We start from the raw sequence: 22199 nt of genomic DNA, 5'->3' as shown, positions 1-22199 counted from the left end.
AGAACACGCCAATACAATTCAAACACCTGATCAACACACACAATCACTCAGCCCAAAAGACCGTTCACCTAACCCAAGGTTCATAAAGCTTATATATTTTTAAAAAGTTACATACGTGACGCGCACGTACGGTACGGTACGTGTTATGCTAGCTCCTAGCTCCTCTGCTAGCTCCTAGCTCCATAGAACACGCCAATACAATTCAAACACATGATCAACACACACAATCACTCAGCCCAAAAGACCGTTCACCTAACCCAAGGTTCATAAAGCTTATATATTTTAAAAAAGTTACGTACATACGCAAAAAAAAGCCAAAGCTGCATACTCACAGTAGCACGTCTGCGTCTTTGTCATCCAAATCAAAGTAATCCTGGTAAGAGTCTGTGTTGTCCCAGTTCTCTACAGGCGTCTGTGTATCCAAATCAAAAGTCCTCCTGGTTAGAGTCTCTGTTATCCGAGTTCTTCCATCTTGACTGCATCTTTCGGGAATGTAAACAAAGAAGCGCCGGCTGTGTACTGTTGTGGCTGACTACGTTCGAAAAATACGTCCATTTCGCACCGACAACTTTCTTCTTTGCTTGCTTGGCTTCCTTCTCCATAATGCAATGAACATGATTGAAACAGATTCACGAACACAGATGTCCAGAATACTGTGGAATTATGAAATGAAAACAGAGCTTTTTCGTATCGGCTTCAATGTGGAAGGCATACCCGTGTTCGCCGGGCTACGTCACACGCATACGTCATCCTCAGAGGCGTTTCGAACCGGAAGTTTAGCGGCAAATTTAAAATGTCACTTTATAAGTTAACCCGGCCGTATTGGCATGTGTTATAATGTTAATATTTCATCATTGATATATAAACTATCAGACTGCGTGGTCGGTAGTAGTGGGTTTCAGTAGGCCTTTAATGTGTGACTCAAACGAGAGAGTTGGGTCGAAGATAATACCCAGATTCTTTACCGAGTCTCCTTGTTTAATTGTTGGGTTGTCAAATGTTAAGGTGGTATTATTAAATAGATGTTGGTGTCTAGCAGGACCGATAATCAGCGTTTCCGTTTTCTTAGCGTTGAGTTGCAAAAAGTTAGCGGACATCCATTGTTTAATTTCATTAAGACACGCCTCCAGCTGACTACAGTCCGGCGTGTTGGTCAGCTTTAGGGGCATGTAGAGTTGGTTGTCATCAGCATAACAGTGAAAGTTAACACCGTACTTGCGTATGATGTCACCCAGCGGCAGCATGTAAATACTAAAGAGTGCAGGGCCAAGAACCGAACCCTGGGGAACTCCGCACGTTACCTTGACATAGTCCGAGGTCACATTGTTATGGGAGACGCACTGCATCCTGTCAGTAAGATAACAGTTAAACCAAGACAAGGCTAAGTCTGACATACCAATACGTGTTTTGATACGCTCTAATAAAATATTATGATCGACGGTATCGAAAGCGGCGCTAAGATCAAGAAGCAGCAACATAGATGAAGCATCAGAATCCATCGTTAGCAATAGATCATTAGTCATTTTTGCGAGGGCTGTCTCCGTAGAGTGATTTGCCCTGAAACCGGATTGAAAAGGTTCACAGAGATTGTTAGTCACTAAGTGTTCATTTAGCTGCTGTGCAACAATTTTTTCGAGAATTTTGGAAATAAACGGAAGGTGGGAGACCGGTCGGTAGTTTACCATGAGGTCAGGATCGAGGTTAGGTCTTTTGAGCAGAGGATGCATAACCGCTTTTTTGAATGCTAGGGGAACAGTGCCGGAGGAAAGTGATAAGTTTATAATATTTAACACTGATGGACCTAATAATACAAACAGTTCCTTGATAAGTTTCCCAGGAAGTGGGTCAAGTAAACATGTTGTTTGTTTTATCCCACTTACACGCTGTAATAATTCCTCTAATGTTATTTCATCAAAAATAGAGAGACTATTTTGGAGGGCAGTGTCCGTCGTATATACAGTCGTATTTGTGTTAATAGAACCCAGTTGTAGCTGGGATGCGTTGTCTTTAATCTCCTTTCTAATGAGTTCAATTTTCTTATTAAAGAAATTCATAAAATCATCTGCCGAGTGGGTGGAGCTACTGGGAGAAGTCCCTTGTTGGGTTAGCGATGCTACTGTACTAAACAGAAATTTAGGATCGTTTTTGTTGAGGCGGATGAGATTTGAGTAGTATTTAGCTTTAGCTAAGGTAAGCATGCGTTTGTAAGTTATTAAACTATCACTCCATGCTTGATGGAAAACCTCAAGTTTAGTCGCGCGCCATTTGCGTTCCAGTTTTCTACATGATAATTTATGAGCTCTAATTTCTTCTGTAAACCATGGGGTGCGCCTTTTAGGGGCCCTTTTTTGCTTTAGCGGTGCTATACTATCAATAATTTCGCGCAAGGCATCGTCAAAGTTGTTAGTGAGGTTATCAATAGAGCCCACATAATTTGGGAATGGTGCCATTACCGAAGGCAGTAGGTCAGCAAGAGTCATCGTTGTGGCAGCATTAATGTTGCGGCCGCTATAGCAGTTATTATTATTATTAGCTTGTTGACAAAGAGTCAAAACTTCAAATTTTATAAGGTAATGATCGGACATTACTTTAGTATATGGAAGTATCATAACTTTGGAGGTGGTGACACCCCTGACAAGCACTAGATCTATTGTATTACCGTTGCGATGCGTGGGTTCATGTATTATTTGTGTAAGACCACAGCTATCAATTATGGTTTGGAGCGCCACGCACTGAGGGTCCGATGGGGTATTCATATGGATATTAAAGTCCCCCATTATGATTATATTGTCGGCGTGCGTCACTAGATCAGCAACGAACTCTGAGAATTCACTGATAAAGTCCGAATAGGGCCCAGGGGGGCGGTAGATAACAGCCAGGTCGAGAGGTAGCGGTGTGACAGACCTCATAGTAAGCACCTCAAACGATTTAAAAATCACAACAGACGCACACATCCCAAATGACGGCGCGAGAGTCGGTGAAGAGAAGTGGGAATATTCAAGCGGGCGATTTATATATTTAAAAAAAAATAGTGGAAGATGGCAGAGGGATTCTCTTCCTTAGATTTTTCTTTTAGCGATGTAGACGACATCTAGGAAACCCACAATGCATATACTTGACCACATTTGGACAAATGTATGCGTCTGGATAAAACAATGCCCAAAACATTCATTTTAGTTGTTTACCTTTTAAGCCCAAATCAAAACTGCTCTCAACATGGAAGACGTGGAATACACATTTAAGAACACACATGATTGTGGCAGACATGTGATGACTTCGGCTACAGTATAGCCTGTCTGAATGTTAAATTTCATTTTCATTGGTGTTTTAGAACTAGACAGTAGCTGACATTTTGGAAGGAAGTTAACTAATAAAATAATCATTGTTTGTACTCTTTATGATTGTTGCATGATTTTTGCATTTGGAGCAGTTAGAAGTGGAGAGGGAGTCGAAGAGACAGACATTGGCTATAAAAATCCAAGGCAGAATCCACTGAAGCAGAAACAAAAAGGAAAATGCAAGCTGTTTAGAAATTTGCCAGGAAGGCTCATGTCAGAGCCATCAAAGCAAAAATGCCAAAGTGGTGTGTGAATGAACCAAAGTAATGTGTAAATAATGTCAATAACTAGATGAACCATCTGTGGCTGTGAAGTGAACACTAGTAAGGTTGTAAATACTGTATAGAGTAGGGTAACCCATGTGGTTCCTGTGGATGTGAACACAAGTTGTAATTACTGTAGTGACTAAATAACATAGTGACTGAAACAGACATAGAGATGCATTTGGATGAATGGAGTATGTATGTATGTCAACTGTTGATCATTTTGCAATTCTTTAAACACTGAAACATCTTTAAACGGTACATTTTTTGGCAAATTTTTGAAAATTAGCCCCTGACTTATTTTCAGTCTTTTTCATTAAGTTCAAATCACATGCATGGTTGTACTTTGTGACTGTTTAACACTGACTGTTTAAGCTAATTGTAGCTACTTATTCTAACATATTCAGTTTACTTGAAAAAAGTTGGGAAACAAATTGCCTCACTTTATTCAAGTAACCATTGATTGTCTTTAGTAAGATAAATTGTGCCAAAGGAAGAGAACTCCTCAACCATAAATCAATTCCGTGCAATATCACTTCTAAGCGTAGAAGGCAAAATCTTATTTTCTGTACTGGCAAAAAGGATGACCTTATACATGACAGAGAACGGATATGTTGACACCTCTATCCAGAAAGGTGGAATTCCAGGATTCTCTGGATGCCTGGAACACACCGGAGTTCTCCAGTCAGATGCCAAAGCAAGCAAAGGCAACCTGACTGTTGTCTGGCTCGATCTGGCTAACGCCTACGGAGCAATCCCTCAGGCCCTCATTCACACTGCACTAGACCATTACCACATCCCTCTGCACATCAAGGGAATGATAACCAGCTACTATGGAGGCATCCAGATACGGTTCAAAACAGCCAATTTCACAACTCAGTGGCAAAACCTGGAAAAGGTCATCGTAACTGGATGCACAATCTCCCCCATCCTCTTCATCATGGGTATGAACCTCCTCATAACAGCTGCTGGGAAAGAAGCCAGAGGACCAGCAATGGAATCAGGCAATCGACAACCCCCAATAAGAGGTTACATGGACGATCTTACTGTGACAACCACAACCCATGTGGAGGCGAGATGGGTGCTCACAGTTCTGGACCACATGGCAACATGGTCCAGAATGAAGTTTAAGCCCAAAAAATCAAGGAGCACGGTGATCCGGAAAGGTAAACTGACGAACAGGTTCAAGCTGCAAGTGCAAGGAGAAGTGATTCCATCGATTGAGGAGAACCCTATAAAGTGCCTTGGAAAGTGGTTTGACAGCTCATTTACTGACAGGAACAACATCACCAGTACAGAGAAGCAGACAAAGGAGTGGCTGAGGAGGATTGAAAAATCAGGACTCCCTGGTAAATTTAAAACATGACTCTACCAACATGGACTGTTACCAAGACTCATGTGGCTGTTGACGGTGTATGACGTCCCTATGACATGTGTAGAAGGAGTGGAGAGAAAGATCAATAAGTACCTCATAAAATGGCTGGGAATCCCTCCAAGCTTCACATCAGTAGGCCTCTACATAAGATCAGGACAGCTCCAGCTTCCCTTGTCATCCGTGGTGGAGGAATTCAAGGTAGCAAAGTGCAGAGTTTTAATGAAATACAGAGACTCCCAGGATGAACAAGTCAGACACGCAGGCGTCACTACGAGATCAGGACGCAAGTGGGGTGCTGACACAGCTGTTGCACAAGCTGAGAGCATGTTGAGGCTACGTGACATCATAGGAACGCCATGCACAGGAAGACAGGGTATTGGAACTTCCCATGTCCAACAGTGGAGTAAAGCAGAACCCAGGGAAAGAAGAACTATGATCCAGGAGAAAGTACGAAACCTGGAAGAGGAAGGTCGAAAATCAAGAGCAGTGGAACTAGTGTCCCAGGGAGCCTGGACCAAATGGGACCTCCCTAAGAGAACGATCACGTGGGCGGATCTATGGAAGCTGGAACCATTCCGCATCTCTTTCTTGCTTTGATCAGTGTATGACACACTCCCGACTCCTACACACTTGCACAGGTGGGGCATGAGAGAGGATCCACTATGCAAGCTTTGCGGGCAGAAAGGTACCATGGCGCACATCCTGTCAGGGTGTAAAACAGCACTCACCCAAGGGAGATACAGATGGCGTCATGACAAGGAGCTCATGACACTGGCTAACACCCTGGAGCAGCAGAGATGCAAGAAACGGCAACCACAAGGGAGAACAAGAGCAATCCGGTTTGTGAGGGAGGGAGAAAAGCCACTAACCACAGCAACATCAAGGAAGAGCCTATTGCAAATGGCTCGTTCTTGGGACATGAAGGTAGACCTGGGAGGAAGGCTGCAGTTCCCCCAGGTTGTCCAGACAACCCTGAGGCCAGATGTGGTGCTGTGGTCTGAAGAGGCAAAGAAGATCATTCTCATAGAACTCACAGTCCCATGGGAAGAAGGGTGCGACCAAGCCTTTGAAAAGAAAAGTGCGAAATACCAGGACCTTTTGAATGACTGCAGGGGAAAAGGATGGCAGACATGGCTGTTCCCAGTCGAGGTCGGCTGCAGAGGATTCCCTGCCCAGTCGGTATGGAGAATGCTCACAGCCTTGGGAATAACAGGGAAGAAGAGAAAGACAGCAGCTCGCAGGATGGGGGAGGCAGCAGAGAGAGCCTCTTGCTGGTTATGGAGCAGGAGAGACAAGATGAGCTGGAAGCCAGGAGGAGGATATAGGCAGTGACTTGGCCACCACTGCCAGCCCACCAGCGGTAGGGCTTTGCGGTTCAGGGTCGAAACACCCAATGACCGCTGGATACCGTCTGATGATATCAAGTCCTCCTGGCCAAGGCTCCATTCACCTAAGGTGAATGAAGAGGAAAGCATCTCTGGATGTAATGCAATCAATGAAGGTCTAAGAGTGAACTTTCTTGTTGTCATTCAGTTATCTTACTTGAAATCTAAGAGTAAACTTACTTGTAGTCATTCACTAAGCTTACTTGAAATTTTTTAAACTTACCTAAAAACAATCTGTTCACCTAACTTTCAGTTGTTTATTAGTTTAACTTTAATTTGCCTTGGACGTTTACGTTAAAAAAATGAGGCAATCGGTTTCCCGACTTTTTTAAGAAAACTGAACTAGTTAGAATTTACAGTGTACATGCAAACTGGCACAGTTACGCACAAATGGCTGCGAGAAAGGAGAAGATGGCACTGCAATGACAGATGGCAGAGGGAATATTTTGTGTATTTCAACATGTTTAGACAGTCAGCAATATAAATATTAAACATATCCAGCAATTACATTTTTGAGCTGCTGGATGACTTAAGGGCCAAGTTGGAGTCAGCAGACACAAATCTAGAAGAACTGCTTGCAACATTGCATTTTCTTGCATTTAAATCAAACATGTTCAAAAGGTGGTCTGCAGAGGTACTGCGGGGGGTCGTGACATTTTTGGTTTATTAGACTTTTTTGTTGATGTATATTGTTATGCCCATTTGATTGTGGACTCTTACTGACACCTTGTGGCGATGGGAAAATACTGCGCGTCATTAGTTTGGGCACTTCCGGGTTGACGATGTCAGTTCAGTTCATGAGACAATGAGAAGTAGACAAGTTGTGTTAGCTCTTACAAGCCTTGGAAAAGATAAGTCTGTAAGTAAACTGTTTAACTTGTTTATGTAACTCAATATTAAGGTGGAAAGTGGTTAATTTTGATAGTAAGATGTGTATTGAAAAACAATTTTTGTTCGCTGTTTTAATGGATGTTTGGAGGACTTAAAATGGCTGCCAGTCGTATATTTCCACCATCGAAATAGTTTCAACACTCCGCAGTATTTGTTTGATGATAATCAATCAATCAATCAATCAATGTTTATTTATATAGCCCTAAATCACAAGTGTCTCAAAGGGCTGTACAAGCCACAACGACATCCTCGGTGTCGAGTGGGTCTGACATAATATTGTGAAAGTCCAACACATCAGCGAAAGTCCAGTCCATGGTGGGGCCAGCGGGAACCATCCCGAGCGGAGACGGGTCAGCAGCGTAGAGATGTCCCCATCTGATGGACAGGCTAGCGGTCCACCCCGGGGCAGAGTAGAAAAGAAAAGAAAAGAAACGGCAGATCAACTGGTCTAAAAATGCTGTATATTTGTGTAAAGCTAATATTTACGTATTGTGTATTACATTTCAGTATGTTAATTGAATCACATAGCTTATACATTTGTCATTGTGTGTATTTCAGTTTTACAAAAATAAAAGTCCAGTGCAAGACAAAGTAAAGATTCAAAAAAGACAAAGCAAGATCAACAACAATAAAGAGCCTAGATAGATTCATCTGCTTTGGAACTTTATTAGAACATATTGGATTGTTTGTTAGCTGTCTGCCAAGCTGTATAACCTCAACACATATAGTGAGGGCAGAACATATATTTTTACTAGTTACATTTTCATATTACCCAGATCTATGTCTTAATCAGTTACATCAAGCAGAAACAACTCTATTGTTGAATTTGTTTGATGTGTAAACAGTGTAACTCACTCTATTGTTGAATTTGTTTGATGTGTAAACAGTACAACTCATTAAATTATCCATAAAGTTTATATTTTTTGACGTGTCAGGAAGATTAGTATCATTGTGAAAAACCTTGACAAAGGATATTTCTGTTTTTTTCCAACTCTCTAAAGAACTCGTGCAGCATTTGAGGCTAAGCTTCAGAGGAGCAGTCGGGCTACAGACTTTCGAGTGCCGCAGTCGATCTGCACCATGTTCAACGTGATGGTGGATGCCAAAGCTCAGTCTGCCAAGCTGTGTGCCATGGACCTGGATCAAGAGGTGAGGCTGAATGTGATCAGAAGCGGTGCTCTGAAAATTAAAGGGCTGTTTGCAACCTTTCGTGTGGCTGCCTAGAGGACGCTAATTTGAAAAAGGGTTGTTAGCATTATATCCTGTCCGCTTTCGGATTTGAGAACGTAAACTATACCCGTAACCACAACATGACTGCAAAATTATTATTTGCTTCTCCTGGACTGCTTTTGTGTACAGTATGTGCCAGAGGTGTGGACTCGAGTCACATGACTTGGACTCGAGTCAGACTCGAGTCATGAATTTGATGACTTTAGACTCGACTTGACAAAATGTAAAGAGACTTGCAACTCGACTTAGACTTTAACATCAATGACTTGTGACTTCACTTGGACTTGAGGCTTTTGACTTGACATGACTTGCTACTTTCCCCAAAACCCAAACCTTAAAAAGTTATTTGGGAGCGCTCCGTATCTTTCATTTTATACGTCTGTGTCTATAAGCGTGTGTGCTGCTTGTCAGCTGGTGTGCTGTCAGTACAACAGCCAATCAAATTAGATCTACGTTGTTTTCATCCCACAGCTCTCATCCAATCAAATTGCAGGACAACCACCGAACATGAGTTGTCAAACAACGCGGCAGTGAGAAACAATTATGCCAAAGTTGGTTTCGTTCGGGTATAAAAACTACGACTTGGTCAACAAAAAACGAATTGCCGTATGCAAATCACGCAGTTCGAATATTACAGACGGAGACGCAACAACTTCCAACTTCGTTCGACATTTGAAGTTGCACAAAGAAGGGTAAGTTTTGAATGTAAGATAACGTTTATTGGCTAAGTAACATGACTTTTATTTGCTGTGTAGTTAAATCAGTGAGGCTGTAAACTCACTGCTAACGTTATAGCCATAGACATCTTATAAGGGTACGCAGCATTGAGCGCTACTGCCTACTGGCGCAGACGAGACGCGGAGCCGCCATCTTGGAGTGGTGATCCGCTTCACTCAGTGCAATTCATTTGGCAGGAGCAATGAACTGTCAACGCATTTAATTCATTTTACCTCACTGAATACCACTGATTTTCACGCGTTTTTTTTGTCAACCGTGTAGCTATGATAACGGACACATGTTTTGGCGTTTTTATTATTCATAGTTTGCTTAACAGTAATATAATATTCTTATACGCTATAAATGACCAGACGTCCGAGATCAAAACTGGGAATATAAGCCCAGAGAAGAGGGAAAAAAAACGGTCAGCTATTTTTAAGTTGAAGAAACAATATGATTAGATTATATATAAATGCGTATATCCTACATAAAAATTGTATGAATACATTAGATATCTATATATTTTAGGGACCTATAGACTTTAACTCTGTTGCTGCAGCAGCAGAGACTTTATTCTGTCTTGACACTTTGTATTGATATTTTGTATTACATTCTTCCCTTAAATGATAATGTTTACAGTGATTGTTTTATATCTATTTTTTATGTATGTCGCTTTGGATAAAAGCGTCTGCCAAATACTTAAACATATATAAACACCTGAAAGTCTTTATATCAGCTAAAACCACCAATCTGTTTCACTGGATTCAGAATAAAACCGAATGCTGTTTTACCCAACAATGTTAGTATTTCAATATTGTTACTTGAAGACTTATTCCTGGTTACAATTATACTGTTAAGAAAGTATTGTCTTCTACTTTGCCTAAAATGAGAATGCATCATAATCAGTGGCGGCTGGTGAATTTTGTTTTAGGTGGGGCTGAAAGTTTGTAAACCAAACCCCTGTAGGGGGGTCATCCTCCCCCAGAACATTTCTTTGTGATTCTCACATACAAATATTGAAGATCTTTGCTCCTTCTCAACTTTGTGGTAATGTTATTTTCATAAAATACAACCAATAGTATGTTAATGTTTGTTTTTGCAAATGTGTTTATTCTGTAAAGGAATGAGTTAAATGTTTAAAATTGTTTAAACTATTAAAATGACTGGTTAATAGTGCTACTATGAATTGCAATGTCAGCACCATTTTTTTTCCTGCAATTTCAAACGCACTTGTTTTAATAAATAAATACAGCGTTTTAAAAGCATACACAATCTGTGTAAAAATATTAGTCTGTGGTTAAAAGGACTTGAAAGGACTCGAAACTCAAAATGCAGGACTTGGGACTTGACTTGAGACTTTCTAGTCTTGACTTTGGACTTGACTCGGGACTTGCCTGTCTTGACTCGGGACTTGACTCGAGACTTGAGGGCAAAGACTTGAGACTTACTTGTGACTTGCAAAGCAATGACTTGGTCCCACCTCTGGTATGTGCGGTAGAAATGGATGGATGGATATATATATACATATACATACATCTATATATATGTGTGTGTGTGTATATATGTATTTGTGTGTCTGTATATTAAGTTAAAGTTAAAGTACCAATAATTGTCACACACACACTAGGTGTGGCGAAATTATTCTCTGCATTTGACCCATCACCCTTGATCACCACCTGGGAGGTGAGGGGAGCAGTAATATATATATATATATATATATATATATATATATATATATATATATATATATATATATATATATTACAAAGTAAGACAAATACTGCACTGTAATACGTATAAGATTTAATTTAACACAGTAATTTAGGCCAACAATATGTAGACTATGATTTTAAAAAATCTGTGATGTATGAAGCTGCAATATTTGAAGCGCAATGTGGCGAGGAACGACTAATTTACTATCTCATAGTAATTCACATCGACGTCCCACTTGGGTGAGCTTTCCTTGCCCTTATGTGGGCTCTGTACCGAGGATGTCGTTGTGGCTTGTGCAGCCCTTTGAGACGCTTGTGATTTAGGGCTATATAAATAAACATTGATTGATTGATTGATGACTATATTGTGCGTTTTTTCATGTTAAGAGGGCTCTCAAATCATAAATAAATAAATGGGTTATACTTGTATAGCGCTTTTCTACCTTCAAGGTACTCAAAGCGCTTTGACAGTATTTCCACATTCACCCATTCACACACACATTCACACACTGATGGAGGGAGCGGCCATGCAAGGCGCTACCAGCACCCATCAGGAGCAAGGGTGAAGTGTCTTGCCCAAGGACACAACGGACGTGACTAGGATGGTAGAAGGTGGGGATTGAACCCCAGTAACCAGCAACCGTCCGATTGCTGGCACGGCCACTCTACCAACTTCGCCACGCCGTTAAAAATAATATTAATCCTACTTCGTCAGGTCTAGAACCAATTAGCCAAGGGACGAATCTACATAACTACAAAGGGTATGTTAAACATTCTTATACAACTATGACAGATTATAATCAGTTATAATGCAGACTTTTGATTAAGTCTGGTTAAAAAGGATTCAATGCAATATAAATGTGATTTATCGTAATAAAAACAAGATGATTTAAAGGATACTAGTCCTCAGTGAAACAATCAAATGGTTTTGACAGATAAGTTAGTTTTCATGTTCTTTGTGATATTTCCAGCGCCTTCCCTTTGATATTCAAATAATTTGACACGTGTCATATCACCTCCATATTTCTGTTTCTCAGCTGCTTTTTTCCTTCCTCTTTGTCTCGTGAACGTTTGTTTCGACACTCAGTAAGTGTGGCCACAAATTCAATTGTAATCACACCCTCCTTTTCCCAAATGTATAATTAGTCGTCTGTCTTCCTGCACTCCAATTGTTTGGATTTCATTAGCGTATGTGTAGATAGTTTTGAATATACATGGGGCTGGAAGTGAGAGAATTGGGAGCCTCATATTAATTACTGACAAAAAAATGAATTAGTACTCACTCTTCAAAGAGAAACAAAAGGATTCCTCCTGGTTGTACTGCCTCTGAGTTTCCATGACAGCATTAAAGCTCGGCTGAACTCGTCACTTCAACAACAAGATCAGGGGTCTTTTCCGGGCCAAGGACCCCCAAATTATATAGCATATTGTCACAATAAAGTCAAACCAAAAAACAGTAAAAAAATAAATAAATAAAAAAAGTCGGAAAAAATACATAATGTAATGATAAATAAGCTTATCTTTTGATACTAAAATCTAATAATAATATGTTTTCTAACAGTGTTTCTTAACGCCCCTTAGAATCAAATTATCTGTTTTGTCAGCTGTGGTCCGCATGGTTAATGAGACAGAACACTGGTAGTAATATCTGGTGTTGAAAAATGAATTGACATTGTAGAAAAAGTTTTGGCAACAAATAATTACAAACATTGAAAAAATACAATATTTTTGGTGGATGTTTTCGATGCCAATTTTCATATTATGGTACACTTTTATTGTTTTTGTGTGTTTCAAAGGTTTTTATGATTGCTTCTCTTTTCTACGATCTCTTATCTTTTGTTTCGGTTTTACTTTATTAATGGCAGTGTTTTAGCGTGACGGGCGGGTGCCTGTGGGCGGGGCTTATAACAAGTTTACCCGGAAGCAGTTTTACTGGACTTGGGGGAGAGGCCCAAGACCGCCAAAGACACTGCAAAAGAATCCAGACAGGCGGCAGCAAAACATTGGAGAGAAACGCCACAATTTCCTCTTTAATTGTCGCATACACTAAAAGGTGAAACAGACGTCATTCACTGAGATATTTTTGTAATTGATAACTCGTATTTAAACAGAAGGCAGGCAAAGAAATGACACCATAAATAGGATCAGTAAGAATGTTAAAATATTTCTTATTTGTTCCCGTGTGCGGTTCACTGACTCCACAGCATTGACAGCCTTGCACTCTTTATGACACTCTACCGTCTCTCGTGCACTGGAAACGCCAGGTGACAGCGTGCCAAAGAGTATATTTTGACGCTCCTTCACTTCAGCAAGATACACGTCCTACTCCTTGTAGGTGAATTCTGAATGGGCAGAGTGTGGGATATCGGTTTGCATATTTAAATGATTTGCATATTTCAATGGGGGCGTGGACAGGGAGTGGCCAGTTGCACTCCAACATGTGCACTCAATTCCACACTGATTGGGATGTAATAAAGAAATGTGCTTAGATTAAAGCTTGCACACACTTTAATACATCTAAAACTGTTTGTGCGTACAACGTTTTCTGGATTTAAGCGTTCACCATTTTTTATTAGGTAATCTACGAAACCCTCAATACATGATGGACCTGGCTTCTGTCGACTGTATGGGCTGCATCTTCACCGCAGGCACCCAGGCTCTATCCACTGCACGGGCTACATTTTCTGTGACAAAAATACAAATTCCACATTCATTAGCCAATTTGAAGCATTCCATATTCCACATTCATTTTATAGTCCTTTCATTTCTTTTTTTTTTGTTTATTTTTGTTTATTTTTTATTAATCAATCCAACAAAATAATACACAATAATGCTATAATACTACAATTACAATTCCAAAACCAAACCCGGCCCAGCAACATTCAGAATAGCAATCAACGGAGCAACTGAGAGGACACACAAACATGACACAAAACAATCCATAAGTAATCAAACAAAAACTAATAATTTTAGTATCAATTTTAATTTCAACAATGTTTCAGCTCAGCTTCACTTTTTGGCATTCACACGATGTCTGTAGAAATTGCTTTCCCTTATAATACAATAATGGTTTATAAAAAATTATCTAAATGTAAAAAAAATTGATCTGTTATGCTGAATGTTTACAATTCATTCAAATTTGTGAATATTAAGATGTTAGCATCGTCTTCATTGCAGTCACATCATAACTAATTAGGATTTAAATGGTTTTGTATTGAAAGTTGTATTTATAGTTATGTTATTAACATGTTTTAATTATTTTCCTTCTAGAGACAATATCATTCCCAAATTGACAATCTCATTGAGGAGACAGTGAAGGAGATGATAACCCTACTGGTTGCAAAGGTAAAGACCAGATTGATTTATCGATGCAATATTGACGATACAAATAACAATATCTGACAAAATGTCAGTATTGGCATCTTTTCATGTTAATTGTATTTTACATGATCAAGTAAATTGTTGCCAAATGTGCTACACATATTAGCTTTGACATTACAGCCTCGAACAATGCTCATTTCATGTTGTATCATAATAATAATATTCGTATGTTGAGACATTTAAAGTTATACATACGTATAGATATAAACGTCATGAGCGGCGCACGAGTTTGGTAGTTTCACGTTTATTTATTAGACAGGGCATATTAATAAACATTTCTGTAAATGTTTTGATTTTAGCTACAGATGTTAATTCTATGTGTACGAAAAAGAAAAAGCCGACCGGGATGTATTAATATGCATGAATTGAAAAGACAAGATTATAACCTGTTTTCTACCACTCTCTTCCAGTTTGTGGTCATTCTGGAAAGTGTTTTAGCGAAGCTCTCCAGATACGATGAAGGAACACTATTCTCCTCTTTTCTTTCTTTCACAGTAAGTTGAACTTAATATTATTTCCATGTGTAACTATCAATATTAGTGCTTTCCTAAACAGGATTTTCTTGTGAAATAATGTGACTTCAAACAATTGTGGACACTATATACCAAAAGTGAGGATTTGCTGATTATTGAGCATCTAGTTCATGAGAGCCACACAAAACTATTCATTAGAATACTTCTGCATTTACATCATTTTTATCTGTCAAACTAACTTTCATTTGGAAACAACTTAACAACTTTAATTGTGGACAAGAATACTGAAGCCCAGTAACTGTGATTCTAACAATCCCCCTGGGAGAAGACGCCTCACTTTTGCTGGAATTAGCGAATCAAACGACTCGAGTGAGTTCAGGATCGGATTCCCTTGCATCTCAAATCTTACTTTTTATGTACGACCAGCTCACATGTTGATGAAATTACACAGAAAGACTCATAGACTCATGTATGGAGTTATGTGTGAAATATTTCATATTGACAAAGCGTGTCATGTTTTGCATATGGACGTTCACGAGAGGGAACTTCTTAGGTTGCAGTGCAGATTTTACTTCGAGCAATGCACAAAACCTTATTTTTTTTCTTCTTCTTTTTTTTAATTTTTTTTTTTTTTTTTTTGTCCTGTACAGCTACTCAGAAAAATCATATTGTTGATGTAGATGCCCATATCGGCTGTACAAATTTACTTTACAAAAGAGAAGTGTGGGATACTTCTCTTGTTGCCTTATTTCTATTTGACTTTATTAAATGGATTGATATTATTATTTGGTGCAGCCGAGCCGGAGCAGGAGGGGATAGAAAGAAGAACAAAAAAAAGGAAGACAGAGGGGGAAATTGCGGGGACAAGAGGGGGATAGGACAGAGAGACAACAACAACAGCAGCAAACACAACAATAACAATGACAACAACATCAGCAAAAAAGATATGTACAAATAAGATAGTAAAAGTGATAGCAAAGAAGTAGTTAGTGAAATAAATATTAATAATACAGAAATGAAAATAAACATTATTACACTACAAATGGAGCAATACAAATACCAATAGAAATAGCACTATTGATAATGAATAATAACAAAAATTACCTCTATTATCAACAATACAATTGTTTCAAATGCAACAACACATATATGTAATGATAACTTGAAATACAAAAGAAAGCAAATAAATGGAGGGGAAGAAAGAGAAGCCAACTATATTAACCTTGTAGATTGTTATAGTAACAATAGGTCAAGCTTTGTCAGTGTGCCGTGTGTTACCCAGTTTCCCCCTAGGGCAACAACGTTAATACACAAAACCTTATAAAAACAATGTACAAATGAATACTAATGGGAAAAAAAAAGATAATAATAACACTAGTACTACCTGCCATCAATGCACACAGCAAGTACACATGTTGTACACCAAAGATACAGATTATGATTATTATTGCACACACAAAATATTATTCTTTGTACAAATTATAGACACTATTTAGACACCCATATTGGACAGCAAGAAAAAAACAGATTACAAAATTAACATTTGTGTGTTGTGGAGTCTTGAAAAATGTAATTTAAGTAAGCAGCAAGTATTAAGTATTGGTAAGAAAGGTTATCTTATTTTGATGTACACTAAATAAAATTGAGTCTGCTAGTGGATAACAGCAAAGGGTTCAAGTTGTACTTTGCTGTGATATGTTTGTGTGATATTTGTTTTATGCGATAACATGTTTAGGGATGTCATGTTTTTAGGATATCAGCTTTCTATGATATCATGTTTGTGTGACATCGTGTTTCGTTTGGCGCCAAAATATTCCCAACAAGTTTTGGTGTTGAAAAACAAACTAATATTGTAGAAAAATAAACAAAAATTACTAACAGTCTTTGGCTCCATAGTATTAGTGATATCATGTTTGTATAATATCATGTGTTTCTGTGATATCATGTTTCTATAATATCAATTGTCTATGATATTATGTTTGTGTGATGTCAAGTAAACGTGATATCTTGTTTGTGTGATATCATGTTTCTATGATATCAATTGTCTATGATCTCTTGTTTGTGTGATGTCATGTTATCGTGATATCTTGTTTGTGTGATATCATGTTTCTATGATATCAATTGTCTATGATTTCATGTTTGTGTGATGTCAGGTTAACGTGATATCATGTTTCTATGATATCAATTGTCTATGATATCATGTTTGTGTGATGTCAAGGTAACGTGATATCTTGTTTGTGTGATATCATGTTTCTATGATATCAATTGTCTATGATATCTTGTTTGTGTGATATAGTGTATAGATGATATCATATATTTATGATATCATGGATCTATGTTCTGTGATATCATGTATCTTTGGTATCATGCTTCTTTGATAGCATTATGTGATATCATACATTTTTGATATCTTAAATGTGTGATATCATGTAGTGTAGTGCTTGTGTGATTATGTTTGTGTGATATCATGTTTCGATATCAAGCTTCTGTGATATCACAGCTGCAATCCTCACTGTTTCTCTCTTTTTATGACAAGGTGAAAGCGGCCTCAAAGTATGTGGACGTGCCTGTAAGTGGATTTCAACAACTGCCTGTCATTTTGGGACAAACATCCATGATTTGAACATTGTTATTGTTCTCTTGACAACATGTTTACATTACATTACACTATCATTATAATTAGAGTAGTGCATATTACAAATACAATACCTTCATTCATCCATTAATTGTTGGAGTATTGTGGGAGATGACAAGAACTTTGATCTTAAAGGAGAACTGCCCTTTTTTTGGAATGTTGCTTATAGTTCACAATCATTATGTAAGACATGACAACAGATGTATTTAATGCATTCTAAATAATAAATAAATGCAAACACAAGTCTGCTTACAATGGTAGCTATGGGAGCCGCACTATTCTGCCTATAAACAAACATCCAAACACCTCCATTAAGGTTGTATATACGTATATATGTAATGTAGTAACAGGCACATTTGTAATAACGTTTAATATTTACATATTCTGATCATTTTAAGAACAAGCGGCACATTAAATTAAAAAACGCATCGCGATTGATTGATTGATCGCAACGTTTGCTTTTTTTTAACATCACTAATTAGCAGTATTCTGAAAATTACTTTAAAAAAGTAGTTATACTTACTCGTTACTTTACCAAAAAAGTAATTGCATTACTAACGGAATTACTCTTTAATAAATATAATTAGTTAATTACTAGAGAAAGTAATTTATACGTTACTTAAAAAAAAAAACTTTAAATGTCTGCCATATGCATGTGAGAGATGTTTAATTTAAGAGCACAGTGTGTGGAATCTGTGCTTTTCAAAGGCGGGGCATGTTGCCTAGTGACTTGTGATGTCATCAAGCTCTAGCAGTTAGCATCACACTTTGTCGGCTCTAACGCCAGCTCTTTATAATCTTTTACCGGATTGTGTAACCTTTGCTTAATAAAGAGATTGAATGTGCTTTAATGGCTATCATATCTTCCTGTCAACAAACGGGTTATATTTTGGATGGCAAGTTTGTCACTTCAATCATTGATTTGTTGTTCAATATTCCCATTGTGTACGTGTGCGTATGTTGTTGTCAGCTGTGTCAAAGTGTGATAGTGTCTCTTCCTATTTGTAATCAAGTTCATTTTAGTAAAAACATATTTCCTGCATTGAACTTCCTGCACTGATGATGCTGTCTTGTTGTCGACATAAAACCACATCAAAGGTAGCGTGCCGCGTTACATCAAGCGATCGCTAACGGCATTGTAACAGAACTAAAACTAATTAATTAGATTACTCGTTACTAGTTCAAGTAAAGGTGTTACTAACACTGTTATTATATAACGCTGTTATTACAAAGACTGCTGATTACCACTCACTGCAGACTTTACGAGAGCCAAGGAACATAATACAACATCACTTACTGTACAATGTCGGCTGTCATTAGGATGCCTACTGCTAGGCATAATCCTCGCGAAGAAAAGGGGGATGGAACCGAGCATCTTTTTTCGTGTCGTTCTCGCCATTTCCGGGTCTAAATTGGCTGTCAAAGTGTACCAACTAGTTGGAATACGTCCTTATCCTTCTACTATCCAGGTGAGAGGCATGATTTATGATCTACAATAAACTTAAACGAGCAAGGAAACAAGAAAGTAGCTCATCAGTTGATCATGTCAACATTGTCAGACAAACTCGTGATCCCGGCACCACTATAAATAATGTGTCTGCGCTTCTAATAACAATATCACTAATATTTGGTTAATATTCAAGTCACAAAATGTAAATGCAGTATTGTTGGTGCTTTTTGAATGGTTATTTATTGGGTTTTATGGGCGGAATAGAGGACCTCAGAATCGCTCTGCTGTATGCAGACTTTTATTTACGTTTATTTACGAGATATAATGTATTAAAAAAAATACATTCGTCGTCAAGTCTTTCATAATGATTGTGAAGGATAGGTTAAATTCCAATAGAAGTGCAATTCCCCTTTAAAGTATAACGCCATGTATGAGCTTTACTGCTGTTTTCAGAAGTTACACATTTTATATCGGCTACTGTATTAAGGATGCACAATAATTTTTTTCAAGCCAATACTGGGACTGACAACTTCCAGTTTCAGACCAATACCGATAATTGATCATTTGTTTAAATATATTATTCTTTAAATGTAGATTGAAGAGTAGTTTGTGCACATCAGCAGGTAAAAAAGGTGGTTGTGACAAAGAGTAGCTGTAAATGGGTCCTGACAAAAGTCAGACAATTTAAACAAGCCTTTCTTTGCAGCTGGCTTTAGGGCAGCTTGGTTAGTTTTCCTAGGCTTTCAGAACCCCGTTGTACATTGCTGGCGTTTCAGGTGGCTGATAAGGTTTGATGTGTTGAACCTCAATGTTTTTTCCCCTCTTCGCAGAATGTGCAAATATCACACAAAAATGTGTCCCATACGATCAACGCCATGTTTGTTTACATTGACCTCAGGGAAGATTTATTAGGGTTACAGCATGTGGGATAATGTGGGATCAGTTATCAGAGCTATTTTTTTTTTTATCTTTCAGGATGATGTCATAATTCAAGCCTCGAATTTAAACTTTCTAAGGTCAAGGCAAGTGTTGCCTTAAAGGAGGGCTAAAATTTTAGGGCACCAAGGCAAATTAGAAGGGCACCAAGGCAAACGTATATATATATATATATATATATATATATATATATATATATATATATATATATATATATATATATATATATATATATATATATATATATATATGTATATATATATATATATATATATATATATATATATATATATATATATATATATATATATATATATATATATATATGTATATATATATTTTTATATATATATATATATATATATATATATATATATATTAGGGTTGCAACTAACGATTAATTTGATAATCGATTAATCTTATTACTTCTATTAATCGATTAATAATCGGATAAAAGAGACAAACTACATTTCTATCCTTTCCAGTATTTTATTGAAAAAAACAGCATACTGGCACCATGTTGTGGACATTGGGGGTGCAGCATACACCAACAATAACACAGAAATGTAACTCATCAGAACTGAATCAGATATTGTACACGTTTCTGTTGTGAATAATAAAGGATTCATTTCAGGCTGCCTCTGAATAATAGCATGAAATATTCCAGCACCTTCATAACGTTTAGTTATACTAAAGCGTCAAAATTGGTAACCGTGCGTTTTCTCTCTCAAAACGGAGTCAAATGTGCCGGAGACACATTATCAGCCCCGCGTTGCAACAAAGGCATAACTTTAACGTTACTCACAAAAAAGCTGAACTCATGAATGATTGTTGCCTCTCTGGACTTAAAAAGTTACGTAATGTGAGTTCCTCCCTTCATCCATGGCTCCAACATGTTTCTTCTTCAGGTGCTCCTGAAGCAATGTTGTACTTCCGTGCCATTTTGCAGGAAACGGTCTTCTTTGAAGTCTTTAAAGTGAAGTGTTCCCACACTTTTGACGACTTAGGTCGTACACTTTTCTCCATTGAAGCAATAACCTCAAGATGTTTCTCCGCTAAACTATCGGTAGTGTTTTCCTGCGCCATTTTTCGAATTTTTCCAGCAAAGGAGACGCCGTCGTCACGTGAGCTGCACATGACACATCATTGGCTAGCTTACGCCACCTCATGAGACGTAGCCTCACCGCTGTTTTTGTACTTATTTTGATTATTGTTTCTCTGCTGTTTGTAAATGTTGCAGTTTATAAATAAAGGTTTATAAAACAAAAAACAACAACAACAAAAAAATAACCAAAAAAAAAAATATATATATATATATATATATATATATATATATATATATATATATATATATATATATATATATATATATATATATATATATATATATATATATATATATATATATATATAGTGTTCATGTATGAGATCTAGGGCTGCCAATTATGGCCAAAGTAATAATTAAAATTATTGTTATCAATATTGTAATTAGTATTATAAATCATGATTACTGATTGTTAAGTAAAGCAGTGTTAGGGTGTGAACGTAATACCATCATGTCATTTGTAATGTCTAAGAAAAAGACTATAGATAAACGTTATCCATATATTTATAGACAAATATTTAAAAAAAAATTGTATTCTTTAATAACATCAACTTGTCAGCTTTTTGTCATTACGTGATACCTTTATCTCTATTTTTACAATTTGATAAAGAGAGTTTTTATTTTTATTTTTTTTAAGTTATGTTCATCATGTAGATGATGTATCTGGACAGATCCATTATGAGTTTGAGCACAAATATGTCGTAAAGGAATTAACTATACACAATAAAACATTAACAAAGTGATATCACATGAATGATTTTTTAAGTGACATGAAAAAAACACAATTAATGTAAACAAAACCTGGAGTTTTCTTTTTGATATCAAAATAAAACACAAAGCAGTTTGGCTAATGAAGATGAAGTCTAATAAACAAGCTTTATTCTTCTCCAACGCCTCCCTAGTGTTTCAGTACAACAGTTTGGCCAACAAAAAACCCCCCCGGAGTGATACCGCTCACATCGAATACACAATCTTCACTGCCTGCGTTCAGTTCGATGAGATGACAAAACATTATAGCTAGTATTGATGTTATTTGAACACTGATACAGTTTGCAGTTAAATAAAAGAGGAGTGAACATCCCAGGAAACAAACTAAATACTTTATAAACAAGTTGTGACAACATTCACGACACCTCACCTGCTGCAAAACATCAAATAGTTTTCTCCTTCGCTGTATACTTTAAGTGTGGGGACAAGTGCGTCTGTCTCCAATATTGTCCACACCTGTCTCCATCTAAACACAGCAGTGCGTCTTAAAGGCCTACTGAAACCCACTACTACCGACATTGCAGTCTGATAGTTTATATA

General features: G+C 37.6%; 1 protein-coding gene across 4 annotated transcripts in view; it reads left to right on the top strand.

Annotated features, from left to right (window-relative positions):
- LOC133651914 (calcium-dependent secretion activator 1) overlaps nucleotides 1-22199 on the top strand; it is a 304205-nt gene that overhangs the window by 203252 nt on the left and 78754 nt on the right. For all 4 annotated transcript variants that reach the window (XM_062050168.1, XM_062050159.1, XM_062050151.1 and 1 more), the window contains 4 exons: nucleotides 8254-8401; nucleotides 14182-14256; nucleotides 14703-14786; nucleotides 17302-17334. In XM_062050168.1, coding sequence (XP_061906152.1) covers nucleotides 8254-8401; nucleotides 14182-14256; nucleotides 14703-14786; nucleotides 17302-17334 — 340 coding nt within the window. The remainder of the gene's footprint in view (nucleotides 1-8253; nucleotides 8402-14181; nucleotides 14257-14702; nucleotides 14787-17301; nucleotides 17335-22199) is intronic.

The sequence above is a fragment of the Entelurus aequoreus genome, linkage group LG01 (genome assembly GCF_033978785.1).
Source record: "Entelurus aequoreus isolate RoL-2023_Sb linkage group LG01, RoL_Eaeq_v1.1, whole genome shotgun sequence".
NCBI lineage: Eukaryota > Metazoa > Chordata > Actinopteri > Syngnathiformes > Syngnathidae > Entelurus > Entelurus aequoreus.
The sequence above is the reverse complement of the archived record's forward strand: the minus strand, read 5'-3'. Positions and strand labels throughout refer to the sequence as shown.